This window comes from Magnolia sinica, chromosome 1 (genome assembly GCF_029962835.1).
Source record: "Magnolia sinica isolate HGM2019 chromosome 1, MsV1, whole genome shotgun sequence".
NCBI classification, from domain to species: domain Eukaryota; kingdom Viridiplantae; phylum Streptophyta; class Magnoliopsida; order Magnoliales; family Magnoliaceae; genus Magnolia; species Magnolia sinica.
Genome location: NC_080573.1, coordinates 27,708,910 through 27,727,806, shown reverse-complemented (window position 1 = coordinate 27,727,806; position 18,897 = coordinate 27,708,910). Strand labels below are relative to the sequence as shown.

General features: G+C 40.3%; 1 protein-coding gene across 1 annotated transcript; it reads right to left on the bottom strand.

Annotated features, from left to right (window-relative positions):
- Positions 1-358: 358 nt before the first annotated feature.
- LOC131238730 (uncharacterized) lies at positions 359-18,224 on the bottom strand. Its single transcript, XM_058236370.1, has 2 exons — positions 17,951-18,224; positions 359-1,385 (listed from the first exon to the last, which is right to left on the bottom strand). Exons 1-2 carry the CDS (start codon positions 18,021-18,023, stop codon positions 595-597), a joined length of 864 nt encoding a protein of 287 aa, XP_058092353.1. The 5' UTR covers positions 18,024-18,224; the 3' UTR covers positions 359-594.
- Positions 18,225-18,897: the final 673 nt, after the last annotated feature.

Below are 18,897 nucleotides of genomic sequence, written 5' to 3'. Positions count from 1 at the left end.
TTCTTCCCTTCTTACTTAACTTTGGTGAATCCTATGATCTTGGAACTTGGGTCTGACCCATCCAATGGTTTTACTCTTTGTTGGATTCAGAATAACCAAAGAATTGCTTGACTATTGTTATGTACAAAATCACAAATTGCTGTGAGAATTCCTCAGCCGAATCACTCTAGAATTTGAGGTCCTAATATGATAGGGTTTTAGGATCATTTTATTCAAATCTCTTAAACTGATACTGATGGATTTCTCAAAGCTGATATTTCCAATATGCCGAATAGGGCAGCAATCTACTGATCTATCCCTCCACGGAGAGTGCTATTATTAATTGATCTAAGTGATTGGTTTTATTAATGAAGAAAAAATAAAATTATTAATTTGTTTAGTCATGGTCTTAAGCGAGTCACAGAAAACCAGGTCGTTACACAATCTCCGGCCACTTGCTCCCCTAATGAGCCAGGGTTTGATCTGGTTGGTTGGTTGAGCTGGGTTTAATGGGTTGTGCCTATTCAAAATCTCTGGTTTTCCTGCACCCGAAGGACCTGCTAACTGCTCATTCGGGGACGTGCCCCATCTTGACGGGCCCATCTGCAGTAGGCCTCACACGCACACACTTCTCGACGGCCCACGAAATGTGATCTTCTGCTCGAAGCACCGGAACAAGTTCTCTATTGTGGATAGCTCCTCCTCAACATCCATCGGTTCCTGACTCCTCTTGACCCGTTGTTGTAGATCATGGATCCGGTTGAGGCCCACCTCAACTTCCTTAGCAATGTCAGCGATCTTTGACTGGATTGACGCGTTCTCATCATGGATTTCTCTTGTTCTCCTCTTCAAGGATCGGTATCCATCTAGAGACTTGAGTAGCTGATCAGATAGCATCTTATTACGCTCTTGGAGGGCCACATTCACTTGCGCGTCTAATCGAACGTCCCTTTTATCTTTGTGGTGGGCCGCGTATGCTTTGATCTTCTCCGACAACTTCTCATTCTGGGCCTTGATATCATTGACTTCCTCCTCCATGTTACTCAGTTGTTGGGCCTTGTGTGCGAGCTCAGTTGCCATTATCTCTTTCTCCTTCCCCAAGCTCGAAAACATCTTCTCGAGGTTCTTCCTAGAAGCCATGCACTCCAAGAGCTCTCTTCGTAGCTTTTGATTCTCTTCGTGTACTTCATGTGGCTTCCTCTCTTTCATTACTACGTTGCTCCGCCTGAGTTCGGTGTTACACCTTCGGAACTGGGCTTTCTTGATAGCCATCTGTGATTTCTCAATTCGGTACTTCACGTCATCTATGATGCTGATCATTCCAGCGACTCTTTGCATTTTACGTCCATCGTCATCCTTGTGATCATGGATTAATTTCAATAATAGCTTGACGTTTGCTGATACGCCTGCAAGAAGGATGAAGGAAATTAAATATGTGTGGGTAAATCATATCAGCATTATCAAATCCGTAATGTGATCAGTGATATTGATCTTTTGAGTCATCATAGGATGGCACTGGAATCATGTGATCTGATAATCTGAATGATCGCATCATTGCATTGCACAGCAAATGGATGATAAAAAAATCTAAGAGTGAAAACAAGCAACAGAACATAATTCAATCAGAACGAGTTTTACTGGTTTGATGGTTAGGATCTTCTAGTCACTGCAATTTTTACATGAAATCCATTCAAACGGTGGTCCACCAGATTGGTTCAGATTACTGTGGACATGCTATATGTACTTTCTATTTCCACCGATCGAATGTATTTCAGCATAGCATTGAAATAACGAGAAAGATTATTATACACACATCACACTCTCCCACCAACAAAATTGTAATTTAAAAATTCTCTAGTGAAATATTAAGTATGAAATATGTCAAAATATATAATTTTAAATATTTTAAAATTTTGATATCGTTTAATATTTATTTATTTATTTATTTATGGTACAATATTTTAAATATTTAATTTTACAAAATTGTGCACTATTTTAAATATTTTAAACAAGATAACTTCGCTAGGATGGTACAATATTCTAACATTTTACTTCCTTTCATAAAACAATAATTTTACTAGTTTGTACTAGTGTGTTTTTAATTAAATATTTTAGTTCTAAAAAGAAAATTAAAAATTGTAAAACCTGTGTTCCACGTGTATTTGCAAATGCATGGTTTGTTAGTATTAACAAAGATAGACAGACAGAGAACAGGAGAGGCTTGCTAATTCCACAAGCATGTAGAGATGTACATATTTAAACGTGGGTTCACGTGCAAATGTGAAACAACGTGATTGAAATTTGAACCTCCATGAGATTGGAAATAATGCTTAGATCTTTTGCCTAAAAAATCAGATAATTTCACCATTTAGGTGGATCACAAGGTACAAAAGTATATTGACGATTAATTTTCTTTTAGCAATTTTACTTTTTTCATATGCCGCAGCCCAATTAAGATGTGAAGTCGCCTGATTTTTTGGCTTGAAAATTATTTGAAGCATATTTAAAAGAGAGATGCTCCGCCTAGGGCTGCAACTTGGGTTCATGTCAACCCCAATAGATTGACCTAACTAGCCTAAGTTTGAGTTAGGTTGGGTTAGGTTGTCAAGATCTGGGGTTTGAAAATGTCAACCCCATTTGAATTTGGTTCCTTGCAAATTGGATTCCGGTTATGTTAGGCTGTGATGTAGAGCGGGTTGCAGACACTTTGATGGAAAAGATGGACTAGAGAAGGCTCGATTGGAGGTGAAAACAATCCCCTCATCAGAACCTTAAAACAGTTATATATCACAAATTAGAATAAGTTTTTTGGACATGTTAATACATATGATTTTGGGATAGGAGATGCTACTTAAGCCAACCAACCCGCTATGCTGGGTTGCAAACGCCGAATTTGAGAGATTCCATCAGATCGACGATCAAAGGTCTTGTTTAATTTTGTTTTCATTGTAAATAGTAAGTTTTAGTTCAAGTATAACTTTTGATCCTTTGAGTTGTAGGAGTTGTGTCCAACATGAAAAGGGCTTGAAAAAGTTAGGAGAATAAAATGGTTGGGCCAAATTGGACACTTACTATTTTTGGATGAAAACCATGAAGTCTAGTAGGAATGGAGACCAACTATAAATAATAAGTTTGCTATTTATAGCGAGTCACGTTTTTAGGGTTCTTGAATCTAAAACTCCGTCCTAGGTTTGAAGCTCATTATTTAAAGGGTTGTATAATTTCATATGTGTGTGTGTGTGTGTGTGTATGTATATATCATCAATCAAGTTATTTTGAATTTAGTAGAAATTATTTCTACTTTTATCCATCGTGGATTTGAGAAAGCTCTGTGAGGAGTCTAGAGAGCTCCGTGGATTCGAAGTAGATATCCCATGAGGAAGACGGTGATCGACCTCATGATGTCCCTTCGTGCACTAAGTGGTATTATAACAAGGACTCCCCTCGGGTTGATGGCAACTAACGACAGAATGAATCAAATTTATGTGGACGATGATTCAAAAATTTCTTATCTATCGGAAAGAATGGAAGCTTTCTACTGGGAGAGTCAGTTGACCATGTAAAAGCTATGAGCAGCCCTCGACCGTATTCCTGATGGGCTAATTTTGCCCTGAGCCCAAGGCGATGCTCAACATCCCATGATCAATGTATGGCACAACCCTGATTTTTATAGAGCGCTTCCGGAGGTGCATTGTAGGGCTACCCTAGATGAGTCAAGCTCCAGCGTCGAGGATGTCAGTGGCGTCATTGTCCAATGACCGGTCCATGCTGATGATCGACTAGATCGTGCTAAAAGAGACTATCAAGGTAAGGTTGAACCTCCCAGTTTTAATGGCTTATTACATGTAGAAGACTTCCTTGATTGGTTAACCGATGTAGAGCAATATTTTGACTACATGGACATGCCGAAACATAAGAAAATGAAGTTGTTGCATTCAAATTGAAATCTAGTGCTTCTGCATGGTGGGAGCAATTACAACTCTCATGTGCCTGACAAAATAAGGCATACATCTGATCATGGTTACAGATGAGATGCAGTAGGTGTTATTCTAGCAATATTAATATTGCTGACAGGGGAATCAGATCGTTAAAGATTACACCAAAGAATTTCAATGGTTGGTAGCGTAAAATAATTTGTTGGAGACCGAATCATAGATGGTAGCCAGTTTATAATTGGTTGAGGATTGACAATTCAGGACCAAGTTCAGATACACCCAATTGAGATCATGGATGAAGTGGTTCGGTTGGCAGGTAGGGAAGAAATACAGTTTGCAAAAGTCCCTACTCAGCTTTATCCTTCGACTCGGCCCCCCCATGATGGGTCCCACATAGGATTTAGTGCTAGCCAAAGGAAAGGAACCAATATGAGGGTGTCCTCAATCTTCTATAACTTTAAACTGTGACACGGGGAGCGATCCATCTAGGCCTCAATGTGTAGTGCCCACAATAGTAGGTCTGACCAGGATTTTAAATCCTTTTGGTCGACCAAGGCTGAACAATCGTTACTGTTGTGGCCAACCCGACCACTTATCAAATACTTGCCCTTAATGCCCCGTAGCCCACTTGGCCATTAATGAATGAGGCACTAAAGGTGAGGTAGTGGAAGAAGGCCCCAGATTTGACGAGGATGAACCAGCAGCTAAAGAAGGAGTTAGTGATGAAGAATGGTTGGCTGATGATCCTGACGAATCCTTGATCGTGAGGCGGTTATTGTACGCTCCAAGGAAGGATGTGCACCTGCAGTGGAACGATATATTTCATATGTGGTGTACCATCAATGACAAGGTTTGTAATGTAATCATAAATAGTGGCAGTAGCGAGAAGATTGTCTTGAATGTGATGGTGGACAAGTTACGACTATCTATGATAAAGCATCCTTCCCCTTACTCGATTAGCTGGACAAAAAGTGGGAACGAGACAAAGATAACTGAACAATGCACTGTCTCGTTTTCAATTGGTATGAATTATAAAGATCAAATACTTTGTAACATGATCGACATGTAAGCATATCATATGTTGCTTGGCTGACCATGGCAATTGGACCGTGACATTACTCACCAAGGACAAGACAATGCTTACATCTTCATCAAGAGCGGTCGAAATATGATCATTGCCCTTATGGCACCAGAGAACCACCTCGAAGCTTCTAAAGTGGATGAGGGGAGCTCCCTCCTAACCATTCAAGATTTCATGAAGGAATCTAAGGAAACTAGCAAGGTGTATGCCATGGTGATAAAGGACGAGGAATCAATGCCCTTACATATTCCTCCAAGTTCAAGGTCATTATTGAACAAATTTAAAGAAATTTGTCCTGAGGAGTTACCAGATTGATTGCTCCCATGCGAAACATCTAACATCATATAGACCTCATCCTTGGGGCTAGTTTGCCCAACCCCCTTCACTATCAGATGAGTCTAAAAGAGTGTGAGATACTTCTAAGGCAGGTGAAGGAATTGATCCGTAAAGGTCTTTTGAGTGAGAGCATAAGTCCATCTAACGTGTCAGCTTTATTAACGTTGAAAAAACATGGAAGCTGGTGCATGTGTGTCGACAGCCTTGCAATTAACAAGATTATCATTAAATATCAGTTCCTGATACCGCGGTTAGATGAAATTCTTGATATTCTAGAAGGTGCCAAGGTATTTTCTAAACAAGATATGAGGAGCGGGTACCATCAGATTCATATTCGGCCCAATGATGAGTGGAAAATGACATTCAAGACTAAGGGTTGTATGAGTGGTCTATCGAGCATACTTAGCACTTTTATAAGTCTGATGAATCAAGTGTTGAAGCTGTGCATTGGTCGGTTTGTAGTAGTGTATTTTGATGATATCCTGATATATAGCTAGGGTGCGATGGAGTACATGAAACATCTCAGGCATGTTCTATAAGTCCTAATCGTTAACAAGTTATACCTCAACTTGAAGAAGTGCAGTTTTTTTATAGGCAACTTGCTGTTCTTGGGATTTTTTGTAAGGTCTAAGGACAATTGTGTGGACAATGAAAAGGTACGAGCCATCAGGGAATGGCCGATTTTGAAGAACATTTGTAAAGTGATGAGTTTTCATGGGTTGACGACATTCTATCGTCGATTTGTGCAGCATTTCAAAACTATAGATGCACCCATTACAGATTACATAAAAAATGGTACGTTTCAGTGGATCGATGAGGCTCACAAACACGAGCTTTGCTAAAATTAAGCATCAATTGTCTATAACACTAGTATTGGTTCTTTTCAGTTTTGACAAGCTATTTAGGATTGAGTGTGATGCCTCATATGTTAGAATTAGAGGATCTTATCATAGGAAGGCAGGTCGGTAGCCTTTATAATAGAGAAGCTCAATGAAACCCAACAGAAATGGTTGACATATGAGCTTAAGTTGTATGCAGTAGTTCAAGCATTACGACATTGGTGGCATTATCTGATTTAGAGAGAGTTTGTTATCTACATTGACCATCAAGTCTTAAAGTTTATTAATAGTCAAGCTAACATGAACCATGTGTCTGTTAAATTGGTCGCATTTTTTCAAGAATTCAAGTTTATTTTGAACCACAAGTCAGGGCAACAGAATAAGGTGGCTGATGCATTTATCCATCATGCAACACTACTTGTTATGATGAGCAATGATGCAGTTAACTTCGACTGTCTTAAAGATTTGTATGACAAAGATAATGACTTCAAGGATGTGAGGATAAGGTGACAAGAGGATCATCTAGTAACCTAGATATTGAAGACGGTTTCTTCTTCAAAGGGAATCAACTATGTATCCCCCAAAGTACTCTGAGGGAGTAGATTATCCAAGAGCTACATGGAGGTGGCCGTAACGGGCACCTTAGGTGAGACAAGATGTAGGGTCTTGTTAAGTAACGATATTACTAGCCGTAATTGGTACGTGATGTCGGTAAAGTAATGTAGCAATGTCATGTTTGTTAGACCTCTAAGGACTAATCTCAAAATACGAACCTCTACACCATGTTACCTGTACCTGATGGCCCTTCAGAGGACTTGTCTATGGACTTCATGCTTACTCTCCCATGAACATAGCGCAACGTGGATTCAATATTCATTGTCATAGATCGTTTCTCAAAGATGACACACTTTAGCTCATGTAAGAAGACCCTCGATGCAATAAAAGTTGTGAATCTATTCTTCAGAGAGGTCGTGCGGCTACGCGTGGTTCCCAAGACCATTACTTCTGACCATGACATGAAGTTCATTAGCCACTTCTGTCAAACATTGTGGAATGGTTCGATACGTGACTTCGGTTCACTAGTGCCTACCTCCCACAGACCGATGGATAAACTAAAGTTGTGAATTATACATTGGGAAACCTCCTCCAGTGTATTTTAGGTGACAAAATGAAGTAGTGGGATTTGGCTTTGTCTCAAGCGGAGTTTGCATTCAACAATATGGTGAACCACTCGATAGAGAAGTCCCCATTCCAGATTATTTATGGTTGAGTGGCCCACCACACACTTAACTTGGTCCTTTTGCCCAAGCTCCTGAGCATGAGCATTGCAACAAAACATATGACGAACCGAATCGTGAGTATTCATGCGGATGTATAAGCTAAGTTGCAAGCTTTTAACGACAAGTATAAGGAGCAAGCCGACAAGCATTGATAGCAAAAGATGTTCGAGGTAGGCGACAAGGAGAGATTTCCAACCTAGACCAACAAAAAGTTGAAGAATAAGAAGACTTGACTAGTATTTATCCTCTGAAAGATCAATGACAATGCTTATGTCACTGATTTTCTGGATGACATGGAGATCCCACGTACTTTCAGCATTGCGGACCTAACCGAGTAACATGAACCAAAGCCGAATGAGAACTCGAGGTCGAGTTCTTTAGAAGTGGAGGGGATTGATGTAAAGCAGGTCGTAAACACTTTCATTGCAAAAGATGAACCAGAGAAGGGTTGATTGGAGGAGGAAACGATCCAGACCATCAGAACCTTAAAATAGTCATATCTCGCAAACTAGGATGAATTTCTTTGACATATTAATATATATGAATTTGGGGTAGGAGAAGCTACTTAAGCCAACCAACCCACTATGCCAGGTTGCCCATTTTGTGATATTCCATCAGATCAACGGTCAAATCCCATTTAATTTCATTTTATTATAAATAATAAGTTTTAGTTCGAGTATAACTTTTGATCCTTTGAGTTGCAAGAGTCGCGCCCAACATGAAAAGGGCTCAGAGAAGTTAGGATAATAACGTGGTTGGGCCAAATTGGACACTTACTATTTTTGGGTGAAAAGCATGGACTTTAATAGGAATGAAGACCATTTATAAATAGTAAGTTTACTATTTATAGGAAGTCATGTTTTTATGGTGCTTAAGTTAGAGTTTGAGTCTAAAACTTTGTCTTAGGTTTGAGCTCTATTTAAAGGGTTGTGATTTTTTTTTCTAATCATCAATCAAGTTATTTTGAATTTATTAAAAACTACTTTTATCCCTCATGTATTCAAGGAAGCTCTGTGAGAAGTCTAGAGAAGTGTTCGAGATATTGGTATCATGTTATGTATTACTTCCTTGGGATACATATATGTATTGGTTATCGCATGGGATATATCGTTTGTATTGGGTAATTTATTGCACTTTTTGGAAAACATGGAGAAATATTAGGAAAATTGTTCAAATTTTCAATGAAACTTCAGGAATTGTTAAAAAAAAATAAAAAATCAATACACATTTTTAAATCATAACATCTCAAAAAGAAGTGCAAATAATAGGTTTCCTTTCGTATAGGGTCCTAAGTTATGTGTTGTCTAACTGAAGTAATGCAACTCTATTCAAATTGAATGCATACATTTAGAGTATGTGATGATCATTTCATCAAACATTCTTTGAAATCACTCTTAATTGACAATTGGTTGAAGGGAAATTTTGAAAAAATAAATTAATTAATTAATATTTAAAATTTTTATTAATTTTTAGTTAAAAAATAAAATTTATTTTTTGAAAATTGCAAAGGATTTAACAAATCAGTGGATCAAGTCTCATCATACATGCTTCATTTCATGTTTGAAGTGCAACATTGCAAGCAATTTGGGAGAAATCAGGGAAATTTCAAAATTTCCTCATTTTTTTGTAAATTGGACCATCTACACTCAAAATTTGAAATTAGAGTGTATGTGATGATCATTTATTCAAATACTATAAAATAATTTGAAATTAGTTTCAATTAACAATGGATTGATGGAAATTTTCAAAAAAAAAAAAAGAAAAAAGAAAAAAGAAACAATGAGCACATGAAAAACCAATGGATATCGAAATTAAAGCTCCAACTCTATGATTTTCATGCAAAACATGAAGAACTAATGGATTTATAACCATTCAACATTGACTTAAGTTAATTTCAACAAATAAAAAAGAGATCAAAAATTAAAAATGCTCACTAGATTGAACACGTGGGATATATCGGCTTACCCATGTGTTTCGTATCGCACGAGTGGGTTACAAGATATTTCTGGGATACATTGGCCGATATCATCGATATTTAAAACATTGGTCAAGAGCGCTCTGTGTATTCAAAGTGATATCCCCTTGAGCAAGATGGTGATCGACTTCATCCCGTCTCTCCCTGTGTCATGTTGTTATAATCATATGTATTTGGGTCGGGTTATAGCAAGTTGGGTAGAGTATCGAGGACTTTGGTTGGGTCTAGTTTAGGCACCTTGATTAGAATTGGGTTGGTTCGGGTTGCAGGTTGGGTCATCTTGAGGATGGGTTTAGGCTCAAGCCAACTCGCACCAGTTGCACTCCTAGCTCCAGCTCTTAAGCAATATATGCTATGGTTATGCTAGTTGCATTGGGATACCTAAACATTCCGATCCATTGATCTATGGGCTATATCATACAAATATCACACCAATTTCATAATCTTATCCATTTGATCAATGGCCTCTAAGATGGATGGTCAAGATCATTTGTAACAAAATAGATCTAATCCACAATTGATCATCCATCTATATGATGGTTCCTATCATGGATTGCTTATGATTCTAAAGAATCACTTCCATTAGGCAATAATAATCACCCCGTCCATGAGTTGGAAAAAGGATGACTAGTACAAATAACACCAAATTAAGGATGGATTGGATCATCCCACTCGTCTTATTTTTGTATGGTAGACCTTCAAATGTGTCCTAGATTTAATAGACTATTGTTTAGATCGATCCGTTGGATTGTCCAAGTTGCCATATGCAACTAGGTGCACTATAACTTATAGTACTATAGGAGCATTTGGACATTTCTCTATTTAAAATTCCATAAACATGGCAATTGACATAAAAATGATAACACAGAGGCCCATTCTCTTCTAATCGAAGCCGTTCATATAGTGGACTCATCACTAAATTAAATGGCTAAGATAATTTCACGATGGAGGAAAGGGAAAGGAAGAGTTGGTGGGAGAGGGTGTATCCCAGGAAATTGCGTTCTTCCAGATCCAAGTTCTCTATCTTTGCGGCTAACCTAACTTTCGACATAACATTAGACAATCTTCATCATATATTTGGGCATTTTGGCAACTTGCTGATGTGTTTATCCCATAGAATCGAACCCTTAATCGATCTGTATTCATACGATTTTGCTATGAACAAGACACCTTGAATGCTATTCACTGTCTTCATGAGAGAAGAATAGATGGAAGGGTGGTGCACATAGATTGGGCGAGAAAGCAAACTGGGATGAATGAGGCATCCCATCCTCCTTCGGTGCACATATATTGGGCGAGAAAGCAATCTAGGATGAAAGAAGCTGAGGCATCCCATCCTCCTTCGGTGCACATAGATTGGGCGAGAAAGCAATCTAGGATGAAAGAAGCTAAGGCATCCCATCCTCCTTCTCAGAATCAAGTAGAGGAGGGGGCTCCGGATCGTGCATATGCGGAGGTGATTTCTAAGCCGTTGAAGGGGCCTAGCCCTACTATGTTCGGAAGCTTTAGGAAGTTAACCATCTCGGACCCTAGGGCTGTTGAAAATAGACTGCGATTGCTAAAGTTTGCCTTGGTGGGGATGGCAGTGGACCAGGATGTCTGGATAAGCAAGATTCAAGACGGATTGAGGTCGTCTTCATTTAGAGCAGTAACAGTGGAGGTTGTGAGGATGTCTTCTATGAAATTTTTGTTGACATTTAAGAGCAAAGGGGAAATGGAGGATTTTCATGGTAATGGTGATCTGCACAGGGAGATGGGGTTGCAGTCGATGGGGTAGTGGACGAAAGAAGAGGTTATTGGGGGAGATGGAGTTTGGATACAGCTATTCAGGATTCCGGCGCAGGCCTGGATTGAATCGGTCCTTATTGATCTGGCCACCATTTTCGCTAAGATTATTCAGATTGATTCTAATTCTAGATTTGGATATTTCTAGCCTTTTGCAAGAATAAAGGTTCTTCCTCGTCCGGGTGTTAGCTTTAGCCAAGTGTTGAGATTGTCGGTTTTGGGGAAGAGTTATCCTATAATAGCAGAGTTGGAACCTTTATTCAACTATGGATGCTCTCCATCCATTTCTAAGTCTACTAAAGAGAGTACTAGGGAGTGGGTTATCAGGCATTTTCATGGCCCTTCAGGGGTCCAGGTAGATGCTTGTAGTAAGGTCTTTGAAGGAGTGGCAGATATTCGCAATGATTCTTTGGGGGATAAGGATAGGGATAGTGTTAAAGAAGATATGGGGGCAATCAAATGTGGGGATCAGTAATGAATTGTGGATGGGGACAGTCAAGGAAAAATGGAGAATAGTGTAGCTAGGGATGCTCAATGCACGAATGCAATTCGTAAATTTGAGGTGGCGATGGCAGCAGATCAGCTTATATTGGCATCCTCAGGTGATAGTTCTTCAGGAGGTGTTCAAGGTCAGACGCAATTAGGTAGTTTTAGGGAGGACTATCAGGTGTGTTTGGTGCCGATCCCCCAGGAAAGCAAACAGGTCTCTGAGGACCAATGTGAGGATCAGACGTGGAGTAGCCAGTAGATGCGAGGTGAAGTTCTGAGTCTTAACATGAATTGTTTGTACATAGCTAGTGTGCGGCCTCTTCAAGTTGTGTTGAGTACAGGTCAACTGGGTCTGAACAATGGCGAGGCAGAGCTGTTAGATGGGATGTTGCCATACACCCAGCCCTATTAGAATATGCAGTTAAAGGAGATTTAAGGAGATATGTTTCACACTTTCTTTGAGGAAACTAACTCTAAGGGAACGGCCCGTCATGTGTAGTGTGCGATCCGTTTCTCTTGGAAACATGCAGATGGGATCTGGGAAGGAGAGGTTTAATAGTGTATTTCGCAGGGAACTGAGGGATATTACAGGGAAGGAGAACCAATACCCTGTGTTCTGGTTAGGTTCTATTCAAAATAGGATTGATGTCCATAGAAATGATCATTGTTGGGAAGTAGATACCGGGAATGGAAATAGAAGATCTGATGTGTTTGGGGAGGATGGAAACAGAGATGAAACCAATCTTGCCGATGTTGATGTTTTCAGCAAATCCAGAACTCAGCTGTTTTGCAAGGATGATATAAGTGTAGAGTATAGGTGCGGAACGAACTTAGCCTAGAGTATGTTAGCTGATGGTGGATTATGTGGGATGGAGAGAGCAAACCTGGAGGTCGATCTCTCACCTTACTTTACATCAGTCAGCAGAAAGGAATATGACACTGAGGATAATCTAGACAATGATGATGACAACCTGATAGCTAATCAAGGAGAAGATCAGAAGTAGAGCAAGGATGATGTTCAGGGTGAAGGTTCAAAGTGAAGCAAACGAAATCAGGACGACTAAACAAGGGACTAAGGAAGGGCTGATGATGAAAGAAAAGAAGAGAGCAACAAAGTATATAAGAAGACAAAGAATTCTGTATGCTAAAGGGGACTGGGGATCAAGACTTCGAAGGTTAAAGAGAAGGGCCATGAATACTGGATGGACGGATGGATAAGGTTATAGTGTGGAATGTCCATGGAATTGGCAATAAACAGGCCATTAGGACAACGAAGAGGATTATCAGGAAGTATGATCCTTTGATAGTGGCGTTGCTTGAACCAATGATTGGTGATGAAAAGAGAGTTGGTATTGGGCTATCGATGGGTTTTCATGCATCCTATTCAAATTATGATGAGGGAGGCAAAATCTGGGCCTTCTACAAGGCTCTTACCTCTCATTTCATGGTGTTTAAAACTGACCAATGTTTATCAGTCGAGGCAATCGTGCAGAGCAGCTCCTCCCCAATCCATATGACTTTTGTTTATGCTAGGTGTGCTAGGGCTTTGAGGAGAGTGTTATGGGCAGACTTGGCTTTTCTATTAGCTTCGATGAATGGCCCTTGGGCTGTATGTGGGGATTTCAATGCAATTGTTGATGAATCAAAGAGGAGTAGAAGGGTTGGGGATAGGGCTTCGTTTATTGAATTTGTGGACGATATTAATTCGGCGGGCCTCCAAGACGTAGGTTTTTCTTAGAACAGGTTTACATGGAGCAATAATAAGGCGGGATCTCCTAGAGTATGGGCAAGGCTTGATCGGGTTCTTATTAATGCTAGCTGGGCGTCGAGGTTCTTGCGGTTTAGTGTCATCCAATTGCCGCGCATCCAACTGGATCATGCTCTGCTTCTTCTCGACTCTCCAAATCAGTTGTATGGTGGGCCAAAACCTTTCTATTTTCAACAAATGTGGACTAAACATGATACCTTCTTAGGTGTGGTAAAGGAAGCTTAGCGCAAGGTGGAATCTTCTCACCCAATATATAATGTGCTCGCCAAACTCAAGCAAGTCAAGCAGGATCTGAAAATTTGGAATAGGGATGTGTTTGGGAATATTTTTGAGCAGATCAAGATGGCGGAGAGTCTTATGGTAGATCTGGAGGATCAAATGCAGGATAATTCAGATTCGGTTGAGCAGTCTGGGCCATTGCAAAAGCAAATCAGTGATACTTCCAATAAGTTAGAGTCTTTAGAGCTGATGCAGGAAATTTTTTAAAAGCAGAAGTTGAGGGTTGATTGGCTGACGGAAGGGGACAAAAATATGAAGATTTTTCTTGCTATGGCTACAGAGAGGCAAATGAGGGCTACCATTCGTCAGGTGGAACAATAGTCAGGGGTAATTGTGGATGGTCAGGAGAATCTGAAAGACACTGTTGTGGCTCATTTTAAACATATTTTCAATGTAGTCTTATGTCATGCTGATCAGGAGTTGCTGCAATCTATCCACCCGATTGTCACTCACGTCCAGAATGAGAAGTTAATGGAGGTTCCCATGCTACAGGAGGTTCACTCGGCGGTCTAATCGATGTCGTCTGATAGTGCAGCTGGGCCAGATGGCTTTTCAGCCAATTTTTTCCAAGCATGCTGGGATGTGGTTAGCCTTGACATTCTAAGCATTGTCTCCTTCTTCTTCCAAGGAGGGAAGATCCCGAGGTCCGTAATTGCATCCATTATTTGCTTAATCCCAAAATCTGCATCTCCAAAGAAGTTTTCAGATTTTCGTCCTATAAGTTTATGTAACTGTTTCTATGAGATTTTCTCCAAGATTGTGGCTGTAAGGCTTAGCTAGATTCTCCCAGGGTTGATATCGCGAGAACAAGGCGCATTTGTTCAGGGCCAAGCAATAGCTAAGAATATTTCCTTGGCCTAGAAGCTTTTCAGGGAATTGAAGAGGCTAGTTCGTGGTGGGAATATTGTTTGAAGTTAGACATGGATAAAGCTTATGATAGGGCCAATTGGGACTATCTAATTCAAGTGCTAGCTCGGTTTGGTTTCAGCAGGGAGTGGATTCAATTGGTAGAGAAGTGTTGGGCTAATAGTTGGTTTTCAGTGTTGGTAAATGGAGAGATGGCTGGTTTTTTTTTAGTCCTCAAGGGGTTTGAGGCAAGGGGACCCAATTTCTCCTAGTATATTTATTCTTTTAGCTAAAGTTATGAGCAGGGGATTAAGAAACAAGATCAATCTTTAGGTTTGTAGGCTATTTGTGGTCCCTAGGGGATGTCCACGTATTCCACACTTGCTATATGCGGATGACACCTCAATCTTCACGAATGGTAGCAAAATATCCCTTAAAGCAATGAAGAAATTTTTGGACTCTTACCAAGTTATATCTGGGCAATGTATAAATCTGAGAAAATGCTCCTTTTTCTGTGCTTCGAAGGTGCAAAGAGCAAGAGTAAGGGCAATGGAGACTATTCTTGGTTTTGGGAAGTCTTCGGTTCCGTTATCATACTTAGGTGTTCCTTTGGCAAAAGGTAGACTTAAAGCTAGCACTTTTAATCCTCTGATAGATAGAGTCATGGGGCGCATCAATGGGTGGAAGGCTCGTATTTTATCACAGGCAAGGCGAGTAGTTCTGGTGAAGAATGTGTTGTCAAGCATCCCGGTCCATACAATAGCGGTAGTCCATCTTCCTGTGCAGGTATTGAAGTTAGTGGAGAAGCAAATGGATAATTTTTTCTGGGGCTGGTATGACGGGAATCAAAAATGTCATTCGAAGAAGTGGAGTGTCATTGCGTCACTAAAAGATGAGGGAGGTATAGGAGTAAGAAAGCTTGGAGTCATAATGAAAGCCTTTCGGCTTAAGATGGCATAGACGATTAAGTTTGGGAAGGAGGGGAATGTTTAGAGATCATACATGAGGGCTAAGTATAATTATGACTTTCTTCCAGGGGCGGGGGCCAGATCAAGAGGGCTCTCATCTCCATTTTGGAAGCAAATTAGGGCTCTCATTCCTATGGTGGAATCGGGTGCTCAATGGCAGGTTAGAGCCAGAAAGTGTAGCTTCTGGAATGATAATTGGACAAGGTTAGGTCCTCTAATCCACCTGGTGGAAATTGAGGTGCCAGAGAGTTTGAAGGAAATGTATGTGCGCCAGGTTCTTGGTTCATTGGGTCCCCTTCCCCCCTCCTTAGTGTGGAGTTCCCTGCCGTAGTCTGTGATTGGTTATGTGTTTCAAGCTGGGTATTATATAGGTGAGGAGGTGGATGCCCCTTTTTGGCCACAGACACCATCTGGGGAGTTCTCGGTTAAGTCGTCCTGGAAGCTATGCAGGGTCCCAAACCAGAGTAGAAGTTGGTCCAGATGGGTATGGCATGTTAAACTCTTGCCCAAAATCTCTCTTTTTGTTTGGAAAGTCCTACATAATGTTGTTCCAGTCGATAGTGATGTTCAAGGAGTTCACTTAGCTTCAAGATTTGTTTGTTGTGTTCTTTGGGATTCTCAGGTTTATGCCCAAGAAACGCTGTATCATTTGCTTGTTGCTAGCAGGTTAGCGCAGCAGGTGTGGTGTGTGGTTGGTAGATGGTGTGAGATCAATGTTATGGCAGCAATGTCAGTAAAGGCCAGATTAAGTCAGTGGTGGGCGGTGGTAAGTGCAAGCACGGGAAATCAGTGAAACACATGACTACTCCATGTATTATTATATGGGAAATTTGGAGAGCTCGTAATGCAGCAATTTTTGAAGGTAAGCCCATATCCAGATCTAGAATAACTAATAGGATCGGGTGGTGGGTGGCTCGGATCAATGGCTCTTTGGATGAGGTATGGTCGGGTGGACAGACTAGGGTGGGTGGCTTCAATCCAAATAGAAGAGATTCTGGTCGAGCCTTTGTGATTTGATGGGAGAGGCCAGCAGCAGGTTGGGTTAAAATTAATGTGGATGGTTCAGCCAGAGGAAACCTGGGGAAAGCAGGTGGGGGTGGTATTTGTACAGGTGAGAAGGGGGAGTTCATCTTTGCTTTTAACGCCGGTTATGATGTCGATTCTAACACCGTTGCAAAACTTAGGGTGGTGCATGATGGGCTTCTTTTTGGCCTTCAAAGGGGTATCACGAGAATCATAATAGAATCTGATTTAAGGTTGGTGGTAGACATAATAAAGGGGGTTGTAAAGCCTGGGTGGAAATGGAAGGCTTGGATTTCAAGGATAAATCAACTAAAGAGGAAAGGTTTAATTCAGTTTGAGCAAATCCTGAGGGAAGGGAACGAGGTGCAGATTTCATGGCGAGGCTTGGTAGTGTGTCTCAGGCAAACTCGTGGTTTGGTAACCATTTTGAGCTTCCAAAACAAGTTAGAGGAATTATTTTTCTAGATAAAGTTGGATTGGGATTGATAAGGATCATGTGAGTCCTTTTCGGTGCAATTGTGCAGTTTTTCCTATTTCTTAGGATAGGCCTCCTATTTTATGTAAAGGGTGGCCTGAATGTACATGGCTTCTTTTTGGAATGGAAAAACTTTTTTTGTTTTTGTTTTGTTTTTTTTTTTTTTTTTAATGGCTAAGATAATTTAAGATTCTGAGAGGTGGCCCTCTTCATTATGTACCTACCAAATTATCATTCATCATTTAATCCTTATACCAACTAATTGAGGTAAGCCATGCCAAATGAAATGAATAATTGCCCAAAGATCAACCCCATTTCGACACCTCATCGAGGTTTGGCATATCGGCCAAAACCGGTACTTTTTGCCTGATACATACTGGTGTTGCCCATGAATGAGAAGGGTGTATCAGGCCTTTATCAGAGCCGGATACAGGGTAATACATAATGATTTTGTTGGTAAACGATACGTTGGTTAGCACATCATTTCAAACCTTGCAGCCGATTCAACCATTCAAAATGTAACTGGGCTGATTCAAAACCAATTTGAATCAATTCATTAGCGAATCGCTTAAGAGGCCGTTAGGCATTTAAGAGGCTCTTTGGATACAGAACAAATTTGGAACCGGATAAAAATGAAAGAAAGATAATCTATGTACTAATATTTCTATTTCATATATGAACAAAAGAATTCACAAGAATAGAAAGCCGAAATAATTAATCTAGAATACCGTGAGGGTCACCAACCGATCATCAAGGCTCCACATGAACGTGGGGCTCCGGTTCTACTAAACGGTCTTCTTTCACCCGCAATTCTAAACTAACATTTCATTTCATATGGAAAAAAAAAGAAAAAAAAAAGAAAAAAAACAAAGAATAAGTCTAGATCAATCACCTTCCAGATTCGGGTCATCGTGACCGTTGTGTAATGGGAGTAGTTCATGAGATGAGTATGCCAGGTCACTCATATTTTTTACCCTAGAAAAAAAACCCAATGAAAAATGTAAAAAATGGAAGGAGAAAATATGAAAGAGCAAAAGATTTATTAGTATTATTTTTTAAACGTGGGTTTAAGAGAAAAAGGAAATAGAAGAAGAAGGAAAAGGAGGTTTTGAGAGATCCAAAGAAGGCACTCAGCTCATTGCCTTCTCTCTCTTTCCTCTCTGTCTCTCTCTTCTTCCTCTTTCTTTCTCTCTCTCTCTCCCCTTTAGATTTTCAATGTATAGATCGTTTGGGAGGTTTGTTTCGGTTGTCATTCCCAGCAACGTGGCGTATTGTTTTGACTTTTCCAAATGGCCGTTGGAGTTCGACATTGCTACACAACGGTTGGTACTTTTGGGCTCCACGTTTCATGAGATTGGTTGGTTTGATTTTGGGACGCGGGTTTAGCTAGTGACGCTACCACTAGCCAGGTGGTTAGTGGTAGGTGCTCTATGGGCCGACCATGATGTATGTGTTTTATCCATGCGGTCCATCCATTTTCCATGTAATTTTAGGACTTGAGCCAAAAATGAGGGAGATCTGAATCTCTGGTAGACCGCACAACATGAAAATAGTAGTGATTGAATGTCCACCATTAAAAACCTCCTACGGCCACCTGTGATTAGGTCATATAGACATGGATGAAGAGAAAAAATAAGTATTAGCTTGATCCAAAACTTTTGTGGCCCAAAAAGTTTTTAATGGTGGGAGTTCGATATTCAACACTGTTTCCTGTGATGTGGTCCACTTGAGACACATGCATCATGTTGGGGCACAAGCACCGACTACTAACCACCTGGCTCATGGCAGCGTTAAGGCAATCCAAGTCCTTGATCTTGACCTGACTTTCGGTAAGATTAT